The sequence below is a fragment of the Struthio camelus genome, chromosome 22 (assembly GCF_040807025.1).
Source record: "Struthio camelus isolate bStrCam1 chromosome 22, bStrCam1.hap1, whole genome shotgun sequence".
In the NCBI taxonomy this organism is placed as follows: domain Eukaryota; kingdom Metazoa; phylum Chordata; class Aves; order Struthioniformes; family Struthionidae; genus Struthio; species Struthio camelus.
Window position 1 is genome coordinate 2,041,477 of NC_090963.1, and position 21,585 is coordinate 2,063,061.

General features: G+C 41.8%; 1 protein-coding gene across 6 annotated transcripts; it reads right to left on the reverse strand.

The window, feature by feature from the left end:
- Positions 1-46: 46 nt before the first annotated feature.
- TTC12 (tetratricopeptide repeat domain 12) lies at positions 47-20,587 on the reverse strand. Of its 6 annotated transcripts, none has more exons than XM_068916722.1 (21): positions 20,444-20,587; positions 19,825-19,976; positions 19,220-19,250; positions 18,593-18,670; positions 17,970-18,091; positions 17,052-17,111; positions 15,313-15,384; positions 14,567-14,627; positions 14,094-14,282; positions 13,436-13,505; positions 12,588-12,676; positions 11,282-11,450; positions 9,546-9,638; positions 8,945-9,008; positions 7,924-8,058; positions 7,288-7,392; positions 6,435-6,503; positions 5,478-5,579; positions 4,067-4,166; positions 1,727-1,952; positions 47-785 (listed from the first exon to the last, which is right to left on the reverse strand). In XM_068916722.1, exons 1-21 carry the CDS (start codon positions 20,505-20,507, stop codon positions 710-712), a joined length of 2,127 nt encoding a protein of 708 aa, XP_068772823.1. In that variant the 5' UTR covers positions 20,508-20,587; the 3' UTR covers positions 47-709. The 6 variants fall into 6 exon arrangements, with proteins under 6 accessions (XP_068772823.1, XP_068772822.1, XP_009668495.2 ...); XM_068916721.1 differs by having other exon boundaries at positions 14,567-14,645; XM_068916723.1 differs by having other exon boundaries at positions 453-785; positions 1,727-1,875.
- Between the last annotated feature and the right edge of the window lie 998 nt (positions 20,588-21,585).

Sequence of the window (21,585 nt, forward strand, 5' to 3'; positions counted from 1 at the left end):
GGTCAACCATTGTTCTTACACCACACAAAAGAAAAGAACAAAGGAATCAATCTGATTAAGTTTACTATGACAGTAAATACAACACTGCTGGGAGAGACAGCCCATAATTCATCTGTAAACCTCACTGACATAAGATATCATCGAGATTGAGCACTTAGTGAAATGAGAGACCAAAACACTTAAGCAGGTATGTATGAGCACCCACAGGTCTAAGCAGAAAATAAGGTGTTATCAAGCATGCTATCCTGAAGCATAGTCTAACCACCAGTGGACAGCTCATGGGGAAAGGATTCTTCAAAACAGCGTTCACTCCACAACTGTAGAGCAGCAGAACATTTAGATTTTCTTCTGAAACATTGGGTACTGGACACAAACTGCAAAGTAGACTAGACAAACTGTTGGTCTAATGTTGCTTGGTTTTTAAAACGATTCAACAGCAAGGAACTTGCCAGTAAGAAATGTCATCATCATTTATTACAGCACAGACAGGTCTAATGCAAGCTTGTGTCTTTAACTGTTACACTAGATAATAAATGAACTTTTCTTCTTACATTTCATTGATATTGTTTCACTTGCTTCTATGGAAGAACAGCAGAAAATTTAAAAAGGGACTGAAACGTTTGCTCAAGTCCTATGAACTAAAGGATAAAGAAGCAATACTCAACAGCAAGCGATATTAACAACATGTACTGAAGCTTTCTTGAGGACTTCAACCACTATGCACATATTTCATAGAGGAGTTCAGAATGGCCATTCCATTGAGCTCCCGCAGTTGAACAATATGCCTGAAAAGACCAAAACAGATAGGAAGGATAAGACGCTGAGATGACACAAACAAGACTGACCAAACAAGAATGTTACGCTTCCATTGCTCTGCTGCATCCCAAGCCCAAACTGTCAGGGATGTTTAATGCTACACTCAAACTCCTCCTATTTTAGTTTCCCCACAAAACAGAAAATGGAAGTTCTAAATACTTGATAAAAGCGTTCCAAGAGGTGATATTTCAAATTAACAAAACCAGCAAAATAAGGTTGCTCCTTTTCATTCCTCAGGAGTGTTTTGCAAATCTCAGAGCGGATACTTTCTCTACTGCTTATTCGGGAAGTCCATCTACCAGCAGAAGCAAGGTTCTCAAACTTCTAAAGCTAAACATTACCCCTAGATTTCTGTGCAGTGGTTCAGGAGGTATATTAATATGCTGGAACTCAGTTCCTCTCTGGAATGCAATTCAATATGCAATTGACAGTTTGCCTCTAGCTAGGACTTGACATACTCTTGGCAGGCAGCAGCACAGACATTCTTTGCTGACATTTATACTTTTGTTTTGCTCTCATTTCTCTGACCCCTACAAACTTATAACATCACTCCTCCTCCTTCCATTCTTCCAGCAAAAGCAACATCAGAAAACAATGCAAAATGACCTTCTGAAAACCATTTAAGGAAGCCAAATAATAACACAGGAACCCTAAAGCGTGACTCTGGGGACAGCACCACAAGTGGGAATTCCAGTTGGAAGAAGGGTGATAGATTTCATAGGATATTTATTTGACCTACTTATTTCCCCAGTACCTGCTTGCTTGCTCAGTACACTAGTTAGGTATTACTGGATCCCCCAATTTTTCCCCACTGGCCTGTAGTTGCTAAATAGGTTCCATGTCCGCTCTTCAAGAATTCTCACCTAGTAACTGGATGGCACATGAGAACAAATAGTCTGTTTTACAATACCTTGGTTCAGCAACACAAAGCTTCCCCAGAGCAATCGCTGCATTCTCCTGTACTGAAGTTTTTGTAGCATCGCCACCAGCATGTTTCAACAAAATCATCACAACATTGGAATTCAGTAAGGACGCCGCTGCTCCAGGAACTGCGAGGCACTGTCCAAGGCAGAAAGCAGCATTTCCCACAATCATTTCATTCTCCGAGTTTAAGAGCTTCAGCAGCACACCAAACTCTGGGAGAAAGAGAGTTACTGCACAAGATACCCCCCAGTATGCTCACGTAGCATTCACATTTTCTCCTGCCTTTATCTCAACTCTGGTAATAGTTTCAGTACCCTGGATTCCACGGACATGTGGCTGGGCAGTTTGGCAATTGCTTGCCCATGGCTGTTAAGCAAACAATATAATAATTGAAATAGCATCAAGAGAAGTGCAGCTGGCTGTAACAGTGACACCTATTCCTACGGAAGTAACAAGAGCGCAAGGAACTGAAAAGAAAACTCAAATTAAGAGGATTTAAGTACACATGGGGCAAGTAATATAAGAAACACATCGCCAAAGGCTTGCTCTTGGGACAGATCAGATTACAAAGCTAAGCATAAACACTTGCTCTCTGGAAAAATAAAATAAACTTGTCAAACCTATAAAATGCAGGACAATGGCACTAGACCCCCAGGCCATTTTATTTGCACAGCTAAAGCCTCAGGCCCAAGAAGTGCCTTGTGCCTAAAAATGTATTTTTCTAGCAAGCCTGGAGGAGCGGGGCGATTTCCTAGCAAGGTTCTGGATCCAAGATGCTGCCTTAGGTTCTCCTGCCTAGATGCCATTCTCACAAAACTGAGAGAGGTTCTTGACTCTAACGGGTTCTTTAGCATGGAGTTTCTGTTTCTCCATTTGTTAAATGTTCCTCTGAAACTGGAGATGCCACCTTTGCTGCTTGCAGACTAAGGGACCCTGCACAGAACTTAAAAAAAAAGAAAGAAAGAAAAAAACCCCACAAAGCTTTACATATCTTTACCTAACATGAATCAGCTCAGTTCCATCTACTTCAGTAACCTATACTAACACAGAGGAGCAGAGTATTTAGTCTATACTCTTGATACAGAATTGTATGGCTATTACTGGCATCTGTAAACAGCAGTAACATCTCCTCAGGCCACAGAATTTAGGAACATTTAGAGAGGCTGCTTTCAAAATAAAATACAGCCATAGCCTTCTCATGCAGGAAGTTTCCCTGGGGTTACAGAAGTCTGCTTTGATTTCATTTTGTGGTCCCATCTGTTCTACCGAATCACATCACGTTTTCCTTTTTTTTCAGTTGCAAGAGAAAGTCTTCGGAAAAGGCAGGGTTGCTCTAGACTGCCAAAGCGGTACCAGCAGTTGTTGGTGCAGAAGCTGAACTAACTGGCCCAGCTGGAACGCTATGTAATGTCATAGTACTACAGCTTGACTCCAAAGGGCTCACAGCAGCAGGACACTGTCTGCGTTGGCAAACTGAGATGACAACAATAGCGTCTTTTCACAAGATGAACACCCAGAGTGAGTTTTGGTGGAAAGAATCAGAGTGAAGTGTCATTGCTCATCCAAGGAAATGAAAGCTTCATCTACAGATGACAGTGACACTGACATGGAGTATACAAAAGGAAGATGATGCTCTGAGAGGCTTTTAATGAGCTAAAATCCTTAGGGTTCAAGTTGAACTACACAAGCTGACAGTTTCTTGACAGATTCCGCTATCCAGATAAAACTTAAGCATTCTTAGTCGTAATCACGTTAGCACTAATTGAACCTAGATTTTAAAGCAATCTAAGTAGTGTTACTCTACACAACTAGAACAAATATTAGTAACTCAAAATACTCAAAGACGCCTGTTTGATATTATTACTCTTCCTCCAACCCATTTCCTTTTAATGTCGGGACAAATTTCTATATATAAAGTTAAAGGAAATTATTAACAAACTCAGCCTCTGGAAATCAAATGTCTAAATACAGTATCTTATTTTAGCCACTAACTTGTGGAAATAGGTCCCTACTCCTACAGTTAAGAGGTAATATTTTCAATATATACAGATTCATGGCCCTGAAAAAATGCAGCAAGCCATTTCACTAAAGTAAAGCACAACTTCTATAGCTCAGGCTCATAATCTGATGCGCAGATATCCATCTATGCACAGAGCCAAGGCTCATTAAGCACTATTTCAGGAGGTAAAATGGCACAGTGCTCAAAAAACATGGCTAGAGTTCTTGCAGGAGTGAATCAATGTTCAGTTGTTTGAGAAGGGAAGAAAGTATGATGCTTCGATTACATCTCTGCGTTCGCTCTCCAATTAGCGAAGTTGTCACTTACTTTTATCTGACTTCACCACCTCTTCTTGAGCTTGGCTGTTACTTTTGGTGCAGATGGAAAGGGTCTTTATAGCATAATTGGATGTGACCTGTCCTCCAGCCTAGATTTTTATTGGAATAAAGGAAACGCATTAAGAAAATATTACATACAGTTTATACCCCAACTTACTCAAGGACAGAGAATAGCTTAGGTACCATGGAGATATTTAGGTACTTCTTATGCCTAAGCACAAATACCAAATGAAGACCTTTTTAAAGTATACGTCTTGGCTCCCCCCTTCATCTCTGTAAATACATTAGCTCATGACTGTATTCAGACACAGACCTTCAGTGACTCAGACCTCATGCTATAATAACCTGACCTTTAATGGGACACCCACAAGAATAAATGTGCTTTGCAAATTGACATCAGAGGAGCATTGTCAAAAATTAATAACCAATAAGGAAATAAGACTATTAAAGAGGTAGATTTACTACACAGTAAAGGGCAGAGTAAAGAAACTTTGGAGTGAGTAAGTGAGAGAGAGTGTGTGTGTATTGTTTATGAAACTGACTCTGCACTGTACAACACTGAAGAACGTTAAAATCATTTCAAAGGAGAAATTCAAGCTGTCACCAGGTCATTCAGCCCACTGGAGTTTAACACTGATATTTGAAATTAAGAACTTTGGCCATATAACTGGAGTGCATAAAATACCATCTTAGAACACAGGCTGGAAGTGAGGCAAGAGCCATTTCTTTCCCCCCAACAGTATACATAAAATAATTCCCTGAAGCTCCGGAGCCCGATTCCTTTCAAAGTAACTACTAACTTCTCTGATGCTTGCAAGTTACAAGAGCTGGGCTGGGTGCCACAGCCTTTTTCTATGCTAATTTTATCCGCATCATAGTGATTCTATAGCATCCAAATAGAGCTGAGTGGATATGCATTAGGCTGGACACACAGATGTAAAGCAAAACAGTTTCTGTAGATTGAAGAACATATAAGTTTAGACTGAAGTTGTACCTTGGCCTGATTCAGCACTCCCTGATAAATCAGTGAAGAGGGCTCCATTGTTTTCAATGGTCTGAATTAGATCACCCCAGTCTTAGGCTTTAATCCTCAAGATGCATCTGCAATAATGGATTCCTGAATTTACAGGTCTCCTCAGTAGAGCTGTGTGCATGGGCACAGGTATCTGGCTCATATAGAAACTACTAAAGCAATTGGCTACAGACTACAAGGGACCTTAACTCCTTAAAATTACATTTGAGAGCACAGTCCCCCTGAGACAATAGGCAACACAAATGCAGATGTGCACCAGAGTTAGCAGATTCTTTCTTCTTGGGAAAGCAGGCTAAACATAGGGGCAACTTGGTAGGCTTTCTTGAGGGACTATAAGAATAGAATAAAGTGAAATTTGTTAATTTACTTTCAAGAATTTGATCATTTTCTTCACCACTCCTCCTTTCACTACTTCTTCTATTGCCGAGGAGGATGCTGGCAGGATGCGACTTAGCACTCCGATGGCTCTCTTCAGGAGAAAAGTATGGGAGAAAAGAAAAATTATGTTCAGTTGTCCAGACAACCATGTTAGGAGTTTTCAATTTATTTTCTTTTTGCAGCTGGCAGAGTAAAATCAAAGTAGATAAACTGATAAAAAGAAAAATTTACAGAAATACAACGAACATAACATCTTTAGGACATGGCTTTGTCTTCTTATTGGAGACTGAACTCCACACTGAGCCTTTAGAAGCTGTGCAGAGAGAGGGGACACTAAACATGCACAGTAGAAACTAGCGCAGCACTGCTGGTACTGAGTCAAATTAGATGCAAGTAAAACAGATCAGAACTGTTCGTGTAAGTTCAGCTAGAAGCAATTAGCACTCCCATTTGGGACATCTACTCCTACCAATTTGCCACGGAGAACTGCTATCTGTGGGAGTTACACACACACACACACACACACACACACACACACACACAATAACGTGAGTATAATCTCCTAGGAATGATTCACATACAAGAATTGTAAAAAGAAACAGCTGTTAAACACCCAATTTGCTCTTGTTTCTTTGCTTCTAGATTGATTTAACACTTCAAAAGAGTTTTATAACAAAAACCATCCTAAAGGCTTTGTATGAATTTATAGAAATAGATTTCAAGAGAACATGGAGAACCCTATCATATCAAACAAAAGCATCAAGAATTGAGCAATACAAGTAGTATATTACTTGTTTATTGACAATAATTGCACATATTTTTCTTAGGCTTCAAAGTCTAATGTGCAGACTTCCAAAAGACTTGCATAGGGCAGTAGTTTGCCCTGAATAATTTGGGTTCAGTTCAGCTAACACATTCTCTTCCTAGTCCACTGATATCCACTTACTGTCACAATCCTTCCATCCTTACTGCTGAGGAGAGACATGCATCTCCTGCTTATGTCCACAGCAAAGCACTGAAAAAACAATGTGAAAAATTCAGGTCCACCTGACTGCTTCAGATCCACCTGACTGAGTGAAATGTTAGGGCAGAAATGGGCTAAAAAGGAAAGTTAATCTACAAGAAAGAACCCAATAGAGACTTTAAGACATGCATGGCAGTAAGTTACTAACTCTTCAGCGCCCAACCGTAATTTAAAAAAATTTACTTCCTTGACGGAATTTTTAGTTTTACATAATTTTGGAATATGTTGAGCATCTGCAAATATCCAGTAACTGGAGACTGATGCAAAACAAAACATTTTTACTGCTATGGACAGGTACTATATGTACTTTACACTATTTTTGTAATAAATGTGTGTACGTGGCTGGTGGAGGTAACGAAAATTCCTTAAATTGTCTCACTTCTTAGACTTCTCAAATTGTCAACTACCCTTAACGATCACCTTAAACACCAATAAAAATGAAAATAAAAAAAAAAAAAAATCAACTACCAGCAAAACCCATTGTTGGTGGCCTTGAAGTTCTTCACCACGTTTAAGATGAAAGAAGGCTCTAGATCTATATAGCACAGCCAAGCCCTCCCCTGTGCAGACTCCAAGTTTCATGATACTCCATGGTCATCCCCTCTCCACCAGCCTCCACTCTATTTGAATGTTCTGGTATGACTTCAGTGGCTTTGCATCAGGCGCATTTACAGTAACCAGGGTGGAAGATGCTGTAACTGCTCAAGCAATTCTAAATCTCCAGGGAAGCGATTAAAGCAAGAAGGTTAAAGGAACATTCACACATCTTGTTTACCTGGATGGCTGCATTTGATTCAAGCAGTAAGTTCATCATTAGGCCCAGCACTGCAAACAAGCACTCCTGGTATTCAGGTGTGCTGCCACCAGGAAGACACTCATCCTATACATAGGAGAGAGAAGAGTGCATTCAATTCAAAGGTTCAGACTGTGCATCTCCTCATTCTACTGTGAGCTTACCTACTGATAATTGTTCCTCTGATGCACCATGAACTCCAGGGAAAATAAAGACCTGTGAGCACCAGAGCTAGTGAAGCCTCTTTCATACAAATTTGTTCTTATGGTTGACTTCAGTGTCTAAAGCTGCACTCTCCGAACTGAGACTTCTGATATTTAAATAATTCAGAAAACCTTTTCCCACGCTGTGAATTCTTTATTGGCTAAGGACCAAGTTCATACTGCATCGGTACCCTGAAAGGGACCACTGATGCGACCTCGCTCCTCCACCTACCTATCAACTCAACTCGTGAGCAATGGGCAGCTCTGAGACCTTCATCGAGAGGTCAGATTTGAGCAGTATCAGTTAACGCTTCAGAGCTATTAGGGGAGGCAGACAAACAGGATCACACAACTGTCATTTCCACAAGAAATGAGTCTGAAAACACTGTTTTGGGGTACAATCAAGTCTCTTTACCACAAGCTTTAAGCAGGCCTGCCAGCACTCTTGGCAATCAGCCATCTGCTTTCGGATGACTACGTCTGCACACAGATTCCCCAGGATGCCAATGCAATGGGAGAGGGCTGTCTGCTTCACCAGCTGGACAGAGGTCTAAAAACAGAAGAGCAAAATAAGTTTTAAGAGCAAACAAGGAAACAACACATGGGTGTTCCTATCCCTCTGGCAATGGAAACAAGAATTCTAGCACTATTCTTATTAGCACTAAATTCCAAATGTCCAAAGCTTGCAAGTTACCTTCATTTTCACAACTAAATCCTCTGAGACCATTTTGAAAAAAATCACATGGCTGAGGAAAGAGTTTCTGTGGTTCCTGACCTCGGATTGCAAATATTGCCTACTATCATGTACTGGGATCACAGAACATAACAGCTTCTGCTGTAGTCATAATTCCAGTAAGGTGTGCTTAGACTGAGAGAAAAGCAAGCAGTGGGGGGGGGGGGGGAAAAAAAAAAAAGCTGTTAGTACTGCATTTTCTTCATGCTCATTTGGAGAAACGGAAAAGTATTTTGCTCTCCAGCTACACCTGTACCTGCCCTTTTGCAACAGAACCCATGTTCTGTATCATCTCCCTTCTTCCTGAGGGCAGGTTTTTGTACTAACAGTGTTGTAAATAAGTTTACAGTGCAAATAAATGATAGCTAGTAAAGGGACCTGAACTGCTACACTTATTTCATTTGTGACCTAGTGTCATCTTTTAACCCTGATCTTTCACTTTAGGGATGGAAAAGTCACTATCCAAGACAGAATCAGTTAGTGACAGTGCATTAGAGTCTCAACAAAAACAGTCTAGAGCCAAGTTAAGAAGTGAAATCCTGGCCTGACATATTATCAGTGGGCTCTGCAACACAGTCCAGAGCGTATAGTTCTACCACAGAGGAGTTTGATCTGTAAGCAACTGGCTGTGAAACTAAAGAATGGTTATGAGAGATATTATATCCAAGTTACCAAGAAATATAGGAACCGAGATCTTTCATACCAGCAACTGGCTGAATAAAGGTAAAACACCCGTGGAAAACGTGATGCGACACTGGGTTTGGAATCTGTTGAGGATAAAGAAAGCAATAATCAAACGCTTAAAGCTCTAGGGAAACATCACACAAACTAAGCAACACCACAGCAACAAAAACACAAGTTAAACAACTTCACTGCCGGCAAACCATCTAGGTACAGGAACTAAGTCCTAGTTGGAGAGGTTTAAAACAGTATGGATAATTTAAATAAGCAAATATATTCGTTTTCTCAATATCCTCTTTATGATTAAAGACTACGTTATGATCTAAACTAATAAGTCAAATTTGTTCCGACTTACGTTTGGGCAAACCTGATGGCAAGAGTTTGTATCAGCCATAGAAATACGTTATAGGCCTTGGTTTCAGAAGGACTACAAGATACAGAAATCCTTTTCTTTCAAACAAAGCTTCTTATCTACTAGTACACATGTAAAGTGGTTCTTTGTCTATGGGACAAAAGAGCATTTAGCATACAGCTCTGCAAGTTGCCCTTAGAAACAGTGATAAGGTCATTTAGTGCGTTTCAAAGAACAACTTTCTAAAAATAAATGAAGAAATGCAAGTTACTTCTCCTCTTTGGTTAGATCAGTCAGTATGTTCATGGCACTGCTAGCCCTGGCATCAGCGCTGTTGACGAACATCATCAAAATCTGTAGCCACCTGTTAAAAATACACAAACTTATGTCAACTTTGGTTTAAGTAAGGATCAAAATCGCATTTTAGGTACGCCAGTACAATTTGTGATCTTAAACTCCTTTGAGTTCAGTAGGAGTTCAGCCAAGATGAATATACTAAATCCTCCAAACATATTCAGTCACCTAACTGCCACTGCAACAAGGTCTCGGCACTAGATTCTCTTGCAAAATTGTACTTCCTTGCACAACTGCACTGATTTTAACAGAGATGCACCAACGTCCATCAATGTTAAAACATTTCATCAGCATATAAGTTCCACAAGACATTTGAAACTGAGCTGCTTTGCTGCTGGCAAGCCTCCTAAGGAAAGATAAGCGGAACGCACTAGTCAGGACAGAGGACACAATCAGCACAGTACTCAGCTTTCAACAGATTTCAACGGACTGTAAGCACATGTGAGGAAGGTCAGAGCGTTGGTAGTGAATGACTGAAAAGAACTAGTGAATGACTGAAAAGAACGTATTGAGAAAACACAACGGCACTGGAGGCACTAATCTCCCCAAGCAGCAACGGAAACTTCATCTCCTGCTGGAATGGAAAGATCATCATACCAGTCGTCACCTTTTCAGCTCTTGGAACAGTGTGCTTGCAGCTTTAGGATGCGGAGCTGCACACACATTCACACCATTTCAGTACCTGGGGTTCCCACATGCTCCTCTGCTGAGCTGAAATTCCCTGCCACCCTCCTCCAGGGCTGCAGTTCAGAACGAACTCCTCCTGCTTTGGCAATGAGCCCAGCAGCTAACAAGTTCAGTACTTGCAACTTGGCCTTCCAAACATCCTCACTTTTCTGGTAATTGGTCTTAGAATCTTTTTCAGAAGCTGACAGAAAAATTTTTTCAGGCCCTGATATTTCAAGCCACAGCAACATTACCTGCCTTGATTAAACTTCCTCTCACACATGGCTTGTTTCATCAACCTTCCCTTTGAGGAAAGAGGTCTTGGAATTCATGTGATGTATCATATACTGAAGTGCATACGTCTGTTGGAGAATCTTTTCTGTTCATCAGTTACTTCAAACCATCTAATGCAAACCACTACATTAGATTTTCTCCTCTGCTTAACCGTAGAAGGAAATAACGGGACAACAGTAAGGAGGTAACAGACTCATTTCTTTCTCCACTTACTGAGTCATTGCAGCACTGTGAATAATCATAAATGCCTTTTGCCAGAGGATGAGAGAATAGCAACTTGGAACCCCGAGCCATTAAGAGATAACAATGCAAGTTCTTGCTAGAGTGCTTGCTAGAGTGCTACACAAATACACTTACTGTTTTAGAACAGTAATTATGCCTCAAAATTACATAAACATCTCTGAGAATAAGTCCTTTCTACTTAGCTTCACAAACATGTACAGTTAGAAGGTTTACCAAGGCAGGTGTCCCCACATACCTAACTTCTTACCTCTGCTGCTCCAGTACTGTAGTGTTTTTGCTCAAGCAGGCCTACCACTCTAGGGCAGAGGTCTCAAAGTTATCGGGTTCCTACAAATTTTCAGAAAGCTTGCCAGTTATCTACTGCTCAGCTTGGTGCTAGTGGAATGAGTTTGAACCTCTGGGAGCCCAGGGAAAATGGAAAATTTTCTGAATTGCTGTAGCATTTATTACTTGGTTAAGTCCTGGTGCCTGACCAGCAGTCTCCTCCCGTTATCAGTTTCTGAGTAGACGGAGATGAGTGCCAAGGTCTCCTTTTGGATCTCTGGTACCCCAGAAGAAAGCAATTTGGACAGTTGTACATTCATATCAGGGTGAGTTAACAGAAGACGCTGATTTTCCTCTGAAAAAGAGGAGATTTATGATCAGTCATGCACAATGAAACCCCTGTTACTCTTAAGGTTTCTTTCTAGAGGATGATTTAAAAGGTTTAATATCTTTTTCATCCACTAATGGGCTCATTCCCTCTCATTTGTTCATCTTGCGTAACAGCCTTGCAGAGCAATGGTAAGGTAGAACACCACTACTCTTCTCTCAGCTCCACTGCTTTAATATATTTAGATGTTTAAATTTCTACTCTCACTAGCAATATGCTAGCTTCTTGGGCAGCATGCATTGCTACAGAAGAACAGTCAGTAGAATCATGAGCACAGAATGCTCCTTCTCTCCACGTGGCTATTTCATCAGCTGTCTGCAAACTGCTAGGCACAAAGCTGTTCAAGCCCTACCAGGCACGCACATGGAGCTAAACCTGTACGTGAACCTGCATATATATATATATTTTATATATATATATATATGTATATATACAAAATTCACTGCTAACCATCTACAGGTAAAATATAAATCAGGTCTTCCCCTTCACTTGAAGCACAGACATGGTCTTAAATGTCAGCTGGATCCCATGGCACACAAGTCAGCTCAAACGCTGACTCCAAGCATTCTGAATCTTCCTTGGGTGTCAGTCTGCTACGTTTCTCCACTGCCCTCACTCTGGCACGTTTCTCCTCTACCTGCAAACTTCGTAGAACTAGAGGCAAAGACTACCTTACAGTGATTACTGATTCCCTGGTTGCCAAAAGATAGCAACCTCACCCTTTTCCAATGGCATTTCTATACAGATCTGCTTTTAATGGTATAGCTTCTTAAAAACAAAACAAAAAAGAGACATGAAATAGAAGTGACACTATCCTAACAGCAAGCAATAATCACACATAACTTGCTTTCCACTCCTTAAGTAGTCTTAAGGTGCTCACTGAAGCAGACTGCAAATTCCAGCAGCAACCGCAATTTTGGCAGTTGTATCCCTCACGAGATGAAGTCCATCTCCAGCACTTGCACTTGACCTGCAAACCCTTTTTATAGTAAAGTCTACACCTAAGTGCTCTGAGGAAGTGATATTTGTACAAAACAGTTTTAGACACAGTAAGCACCATACTAACAGTGCATTAGCAATGATTAGTGTTGATTACAGTTTTACCATTCCCAGTGCAGACAGCTTGCCAAAGGAAGAGAAGAGAGACACACAGATCCACTTCAGCAGTGTTTTTTCTCTCTGCACAGAAGCCCCTAAAGTAGAAATGTTAGCTGTTAAAATGAGCAAAAGACAATTGAAACTGAAAAGAATATTGCTTGCCCTGCTTAACCACATCATGTTCTGAATCAACTTCGTTGTGCAAAAAATGCAAATCAAATCTTTTGCACAGGTCTTTGGTTTCCATTGTCTATCTGAACCTGACTCAAATACACCTTCAGAGAATAGATCCCACCTAAGACAGAGTTTAGGAAGCAATTTACATAGTAATCAAGAAACAAATCTGACAAATACCTAAAACACAATATAATGGCTGCTAAGAACATATATGCTATAAAAGGCAGAAGACAAGTGCCCAGGGATGGTCCTCTTCCTTGATTATAGGGTTAAATAGTTCTTCAGATTACATTACAGAGCTAGGGAGCCAGATATTTACCTATGTCAATTTATAGGAGCAGGGAGTCTAGCCAGATACTCTTAAAGCAACTAAGCTTTTACATCAGAGGGTCATTTACAACAGGTTAACAAACCTGCTCTCACCATTAGAGATGGAGTACAGAAACAGGAGATCAGAGACGGAAGCAGAAATCCATCAATTTTGTCCACTGCATCCAAGAGAGCACTATTTGTCTAAAGGTCAGATAGCAGTTGGTCTATTCAAACAGTAAAATCTGTTGTTACATTATCTTTCAGTCATTCCATCTGAATTTCACATGGCGATTGTGTTTCCTGAAAATATCTTTTCATTTCCTCGTGTTGTAACGCCCTACTGTTCTCCTTCGGAGAGCACTTACTGTCTTATGACCTTGTTGTCACTGATGATACTGAATCCATCATTTGTTCTAAATAAAGTTTGCTCAGTGCCTGAAAAAATAGATATAACCAAATAAGCCCTGTGAACCCTCTGGCTGATGTATCACGATCAAGGCAGACTCCTGCTCTTCTGTAATACAGTGTTAAAGGATAAGGTCACTGGATTAACAGCTTGGGGCGGGGGGGGGGGGGGGGTTGCATCATTAAAAGAGAAAAAGTCCTCAGAACACTAATTGAAGTAGAAACAGCTTTAAAGCTGAAGACTGTTCTAATTCATGCCAGGCACTGTACAGAATGATTGACAACTTTAAAGGCTTTTTAGGAAGACTTAAAACGTAAGACTGGCTTTGCAAATCAATATGCTTTAACCAACAATTACAAACATTCCAAAACAAATTAAATGATCCAAATCAATGCTTGAATCCCTGAGGAGTCTTAGCAGTTCAGCTACGCTATCAATTTAGGTATGAAAATAGATTTGCTGGACAAAACCTTTGACATATCAAACATACTGTTGATTTGTCTTTTTTAAACAGAGTCTTCCTGATCCTTCAAAACCTACTCCAATTTTCCTAAAAATATCTGTCTACTTGGATTCCAACTCCCCTATAACCAACAAACTTGGCATCAACTACTTACAGTCTTTCATGGCTCCTGTCAAAACTCTGATCCCTCCAGTATAGTAGAGGATGTTCTGGTCAGGCCTATCAAGTTTGTGCAGCAGTTCTTTCACGGACAAAGCTGTAAACTTGCCAGACTGAAATTCCTTCAGCGCCTTCTCTTCCTCATCCATTCTTTTTTCCTCTAAGTTTACTTCATTCATGCAATCTTGGAAATCAAAAGAAAGTAAAATCCGGTTAGATTAAGTATTCTAACACAGTAAAGCTTCAAGTCAAAAAAATGAAACTGGCTCCATGACAGAGGGAGCACTCGACTTTCTACAACGACCCATGGCTGTGCTTCACAGGGCTTAAACACAAGCCACAGCTGGACACAAAAGCTGCATGAAAAGACTCCATTAAAAGTTTTGAAAAGTAGGGCAGTGCATTTGATTTTATGTTGCATTTTGATTAGAAAGCAAGGCCACAGAGTATAAAATTTAGATTTCTTACCTTTAAATAAGCTTTCCTTTTGGGGATCAATTTCTAAGATCTTCTGATAGCACTGCCTGGACTTAACAGAGAGCAGACTCTTAAATTAAGATGAAATGGGAAGATGATAAAAAGTCTATCCTAGACAGATTCATTCTGTTTAAGTTGAACAGGTTTTGGACCACAACACTTTCAGTAAGTGTGAAAAATAAAAATTATAAAGAGAGACAAGTCAAAACCTTCACAATTGGAAGTGCCAGATGACTATGATCATCAGGCACTACTTAAGTCTGCTATTCTAAATGAAAAGGAAAATTTGAAATGCAAACCTAGGAATATACTAGTAGGAACAAAACAAGCCAAGTTTCCAGTGATAAAACAGCAAATAACGCATAACACATAGTTCCTTCATTTTTAAACTATCAGCAGGGATTTGATTTGTGTGTATGTTCCCAATTAAACTGATCACAGGTTTGGGACAAGGAAGAACCGTCTGAGCTGCCAGGAAATCCAAGGCAGACTTGGTATAGATTTGCGTAGTCCATCTTCTATAATTACTGTATTACCGGCATTTCTGAAAGAATCAGAAATGCTTTTGATCTTGCCTGCTCTCTTTGGGCTCTTCATAATTTTTGAAGTTTTGTGGGGCTTGTACTAAAAGGGTTAAGTTTGTTAGGAATGTAGTAAAGTATCTTGCATTTAATCACAAATTTGTTCAAAAACAAAACAAAATATGGCTGTATGCCCGCAAGACTTAGTCAACTTACCTCACTGAAGTGTTTAAGTGCCAGGTGAGCTTTCCCCATCTGAAAATAGGCTTTAATACATTTTTCATCGCACTGTGTAAAAGATGAAAAAAAAAAAAAAACCTAGCAAAACAAAACAACAAAAACAAACCCCACACACCTCAAAGCGTTCAGAGTTTTGAATCATTACATATTTTTCCAGACTTCTGGCTAACACAGTTATAACTGCCCAAAAGTAATGGTAAGCATAGGAGATATTCACACCTTCTACTAGAGGAATCTAATGTCTACACACTGAATTACTTTCAGGTACTAACTTTCCCCTTTTGCCTGTGCAAGGAACATAGGCTTTGGCCTTGGTCTGCGTAAAGGTTGGAAGCAGCTGGTGCTAACATCCATCCCAGAAAACTGCCTTTAGGTAATTCCAGCAGACTCTCACGCTCTTAGGTAACATTTAGACTTGCATGAGGACGTCTACCATCACCTTCACATGAATTCTAGATTTGTAAGGTTTCCGTTGCTTCCACCTTTCCAAACCTGACAGCTAATAGATTCCCTAGGCATAAAAATGTATATAACAATAACAGTAAGATCTTAGAGTCTCCAAGTAAGGTGCCTAAGGACATATTTTATCAAGACACGACACATACTTAAAATGCAATTCAGCTGTCCAGGTTAAATTTTTTCAAGTATGCTTACTCCCATGTAGCAGTTTATTCTCATACACCTGCAAGCATTTTAAATTTCTGTACTGAACTATGATAAGGAAGACCATGGAGTCAACTGATGTTAAGATAAAGAGTGATGGGGAAAAATTAAAAAAAGTAAAGAACACTGTCAGAATTTTGTACCACAGGGAAACCAATGTATTTCCCCCACTTGAAAGCAAAATGGCAAGGGTGGAATCAAAAACCATAGCTAGGGAACACCCTGATGTTTTGAAGCCAGAAGCATTCACTAGGCATCTAAAGGCAAGAAAAATGTGGCCAAGAACTCAACTGTACAGTAAGATCCTCCTTCAACTGCAGGGCAATTAACAAAGAGATTGTTCTGACTCTTATAACTTCAGGCTGCCTTTGTGTTATTGCACATTTTCTGCATGCAAGCCACTTTTTGCTGTGTGAGGCTTGTATGTTAGGCCTTAATAGAACCTCCACATCTCTTTTGATTAGTTCTAGAATGACATGAGTATTAATTGTCACTAGCTGTATAGAAAAATTAAGAAACATCTAACTCAGTGCTAATAGACTAGCTGATCTCTTCCAGCTCGATCATCTTTTTGAAAAATACTGATTTCCTGAAATGAGGCTGCAAATATTATTAATGCTCTCTCAATCACATCATACTCAACGGGCATCGCTGATGTAACACAACTGAATCTGGATTCAGCTTTTCAGTATTTTATATTATCTTCACCTGTTCCATCAGCACATGAATAGTTCCTCTTTGTGTGTGTGTGTTTTTTTTTTTTTTTTAAGAGAAAGATGGACAAGACATTGTCTGCCAATTTGTGTTACAAGTGATAATAAACTGTTTACCACAAATGTTTCAATTACAAATTCCTAAGAGACAGAAAACTTTTCCATACAGGCAGCACTGAAATGTTAATTTCTTTGTAGCAAGCAAAATGGATGCACAAATCTGTAAACCACCACATTCTTTCATTTCCATTAATGAGTTGTCTCCACACCATCATTATACCCAAATCCTTCTCCCATGGGCACTTGACCTGATCACAAAAGACAGAAACCTGAAGTTACCTTTAAAGCCCATTCACAGTCACCAATGGCCTTCTCATATTCGTGCATCTTCAGGTAGGCCTGAAATTAAAAACCAAGAGAGTCCAGGCAGAAAAATTAAGACTATTCAGTACTTCTTCCCCTAACTATTTGGCAAACATAAACTAAAAATTAGCCTGTTGATCTGCCTATACATGGATTTTTTTTAAAGCATGATTATCAGCAGTTTCTTAACCTTTCTCCCATCTCACTGTGGTTGTTTGTCATTTAGAATAAACATGAAAAAAAAGAGAGAGAATTCAATGCACACGTATGGATTAGTCCAGACAAGTAGAGAACACAAAAGAAACGTTATCATTCTGCAACTATAAAAACGATAATTGAAAACAAGGTAGTGCATTTCAAGAAAACTATACATGAGACAATTTTTACTTCTTTTGAGGGAGCAGGGATTGACCTGTGCCATATCAAAGAGGGAGAAGGTTTGACTGCACTCTCAGCAAGGATCAGACACAGCAGGGAAAGCTTTCTGGAATTCAGAGACATTAGATAGAAAGCAAATAATTTACATCTCTAATGATCTTTGTGCAATTCTTTCATTAAGACTGTAATAAGACGTTGAGATACTACAAATGAGTCATCTTAGCAAGACAGACCAACGAATACCATAATCTCTTGGCAAGAAATCAGGTCTCTAATGCCATTGTAAAGCAACTTGAATGCTGAGGTCCTCCTCCATACAATTTACCTGAACTTCGACCTTTCAGATTCCTTTGGATTTTCTCGTAACACATTACTAGCTTTTAAAGGTACACAAGATACATATAAATCGTGCAATGCATTTGCTGAAGCACTTGCACCCAGAGGACCCTTTTGCGTTCTATCTTGGCAATAGTACCCTGAAAGCAGTATACTGGTGGCTCGCTTTTGCATGCTGACCTGTGCTCTGTTTGTGTAAAGCTCCTGCTTGTCCTTCAGCTTTTCTAGACCTTCAGTGTATTTCTCAATGGCGGTGACATAGTCTCCTTTCCTGAAGGCAACATTTCCTTTCTCTTTCAGAGCTGTAGAACAACATACACACATTCAAAATAACATTTGCTTCCAAATGGCGACTGAGGAAGAAACAGAGGCCGTGTTCTCCTGTTGCAACAATCACAGCTCTTCTGCAGCTGTCATCAGCCATACTTTGTAAGAGACTTCTGAGCTATCTCACGTACACGGCCTCCGTTCATCCTTTAGAACACATACTCTGAGCATTTGTCTTTGCTTTGCTCAGCCTAGTTTTCAAATACTGAAACTCTCTCCCTCCATCCCAAAACTTTATCATAAGGAGAAGAGTAGAGAGAAAAATGTGTTGCAGCAACTGTACTGTATATAACTGTATATAACCTTGTTTCAGCTAATCAACACTGTGCAGAAATTACCGAACTCAGAAATACCACATCACTACCTCAGTGTGCATAAGAGTGGCAGTCAGAGAGTAGCACAACAGCCTGTTAAATCATCCAGTCCCTTCTAAATAGTTCCTGAAGACTTTAGCTAGAAAAGACTTTAGCAATTACCATTCGCTAGGTGTTCATTTCTCTTTCTTCGTTTAGCACGCTCTTTCGCATCCTTTTCCAAAACTGCCAGAAAGCCGTCTTTGAGCCAGGAGAGTTAGTGGAGTTTCAGCCAAAAACAAACAAAAAAGACACTTCATTAAAATCCTACTGCAGATGAGACAAAAGTCATTTTTGAGGTATTTCCAAGTCATTTCTCCGCAAAGAAAGTCTTAAGAGGACATTTCAATAATCCAGTATCAAACTGGAAAGTGAAGTGAACGATAACCTATTATACATAAGGCCATCCTACCAATTCAGAATTTGCACACTTGCCTCTAAGCAGCTCATCTCTAGAGATAACCTTGTTTCTTTTAAATATGGAATAATGAAATTTTAGATGAAAAGCCAGGATTGGATGACAAACTAAACCAAGATGCTTCCTCCCTATGAACAAATGCAGCCATACTGCTAAGACTCATGCATGTGTTGCTTAATCTGACTGAATGTTCATTAAAATCTGAAGAAAAATTAGCTTTGACTGTAATGGGAGTGAGCTTAGGCCTTGCATGAGGTAACAGCAATCCTCACCTTAACTCGGCCAGAATAAGACTGAAGAGGAACTAAGTATTAGGGGGAACAATATCCTACCTGAATTCACTGCTTCCACATTTTCCATGCCCTAAAAAAGAGAAACACATGTTCCCATGTTCATATGCAGGTATTTTAGGAAAATCCATAGCAGCAAAGGAGCACGCGGTTCAGTTGTTCAAAGTGACAGAGGCACTGAAACACAGTGGGAATGTCAAACTGACACTTCAACAAAGAATGTAAAGCTTTCAGAAGTAGCAGAAAGCTTCTATTTGTATCTTTAATAAGGCAAATCATTGAGGTCCAGATCTTACTAGATGAACCTAAGCCTAATGAAATTAACGAAAGGACTCTTATGTCTTCCACTAGCTTTGCTCAATCCCCTGAAGTGCAAGTAGAAGCTACGTTTTGTGGCATCTGCATAGTTGCATCCAGCTTCTATAAGTCCAAGGGAAATATTGTGTTTTCATAGCAGTCTTCAGACAAAACACAACATTAAGTATCTTCCAATAAGATTGCTAGTGAAGAAAATCAAGTCATGTTCAAAGTATATTTGTATGCCTTCTTCCCAGCTTTTTCCTCTGGGGCAAGATGTGTGAATTCACATCATTTAAAAGACCTCAAGCACGCGCGGTTTAAATTGCAAAGGAAGAGTTAAGCCTTACGGAAGCTCGCGTGTTGATCACTGTTCTGTTCGCCTTTGTCCTGCATTCTTCCTCCTCACTAGCCTCTTTATCACGGAGCCTGTTCTCTGTCTCGGCAAGGGCTTTTTCCTGGACAGTTGGGTCTGTGGAGTTCAAGCCTTCAACTAAATTGGCTAAAAAAGGGAAAGAAAAACCAGACATAGACACATGAACTTGGGTAACCCTGGGAGAGCTCACATATGCCTTTGAAGCCACCGGCGACCAGACGAGCATTTATAAATGGAAACATTCACCGGCGAATCTTCCTCCCACTTCGGAGAGCTACCTGTAGCTCCCGCATCGGCCAAAAAAACCACCGATAGCTCTAGGAAGCAGCCCCGGGCACCCGGGAAGCCTCAGCTCCCCCCTCTCGCGGAGCCTGGGGAAGGGGAAAAGGCGCGGGGGGAGAGCTCTGCTCCTCGCCATTTCCCTTCCGTTGCCGCCTCCACAGGGCGCCCCCGGGGCCCTGCCCGAGCGCCCCCCGCTCCCATAGCCCCGCGGCCCGGCTCTCTCCGGCGGCGCACGGAGCGCGGGGGGAGGGGGGGGAGGGGGGGGAGGGGGAGGAGGCGCCCCCTCCGCCGCCCCCCTCCGCGCCGCTCACTGATGTCGTCCACGCGGCGGAGGAACCGCTGGAAATCCTCCTCCTGCTGCTCGTCGGCCAACATGGCGGGGCGGGCAGGCGGGGGCAAGGAGCCTGCGTCCGCGCCGTTGCCATGGAGACCGCGGCCTGTCGGCCACGCCCTTCGACAGCGCGGCGCCAACGGGGCGGCTGGGGGCGGGGCCTCGCGGGCGGAGGCGGGAGGGGGCGGTCTCCTAGCAACGCCCGCCGGGGGGCAGGGCCTGCCTGAGGGGACAGCGGGGGCGCGGCGCGTCCCCTCCGCCACCTCCCGTCTGGCTCTCGCGGCCTGAGCGAATAACTCCCCTCGGGGGTACCCCGGGGGGCGGCAGGGCCCGCTCCCGCTGAGGGCCGGGTCGTGCACCCACGGGAAGAAGACGTCGCGTCTCCAGCCCCTTCAGGCGCTGCCTCGCGGCCCGGTGGTCATGGCTTGCTGCCGGGCGCCCAGGTGCGCTGCCCTCGCCGGGCACCTCCGCGCTGTGCCGGCAGCGCTTGCCTTGGGCGTCCCTGGAAGCGGCAGCCCCCGTCGTCGCTGGGTCGGCCCAGCGGGCCACGGCGGCAGTCCTCCTTGCTTCCAGCCTCTTTCAGGCTGCCCCCAGCAAGCGCTGGGGAGGCGCGGACGGCCTCCGGTGCGCGGCGGCAGAAGAGCACAGAGTGCCTTTTGAACGTCACCTGTATCAGACAGCGGTACCGCTGTTCCAATTTGCATCCCTTCTTGCTCGCTTGTCATGTCAAACTCCACGAAAGCGCGGGCTGGTTCCCAGTTGTGCTTTTCCAGCCTTTACGGCAGTCCGTCAGTTCCCTGCAGGAGGAATTCCTTCGTAACGCTGCTGACCTGCTGCTCGGAGCAGAGCAAAGGCCTGCTCCTGGCCCTTCCTCATCAGCTTGTTCGGAGATGCAGAAAGCAGCAGGGCCCTCTACACTTGTTATGGAAACGGTTCGACCCTAGGTTTCCGAGGAGCAGAGTCTCACGTGCGTATAGCAACAAAATTAATTATTTATTTAAATGATGGTACAGCATAGTAACAGCTTGAGCTGGGTGCCTGCGGGAAGGGACCCCAAACAGAGAAATTCTGGGGTAACTATACCCTTTACAGTTTTACCTCCCTGGCTGCCAGTGAAGGTCT

What these genes read in the sequence shown, in the direction of transcription:
- TTC12 (XM_009670200.2), bottom strand. Translation starts at nt 20,076, where the DNA reads ATGCTCGTCTGGTCGCCGGTGGCTTCAAAGGCATATGTGAGCTCTCCC. An exon ending in GACAACAAGGTCATAAGACA is followed by an intron (nt 12,677 to 13,435) that starts GTAAGTGCTCTC and finishes TTTCTACTTTAG; the next exon opens with GGGCTTCTGTGCAGAGAGAA. An exon ending in AATCAAATGCAGCCATCCAG is followed by an intron (nt 6,504 to 7,287) that starts GTAAACAAGATG and finishes TTGTTTTTTCAG; the next exon opens with TGCTTTGCTGTGGACATAAG.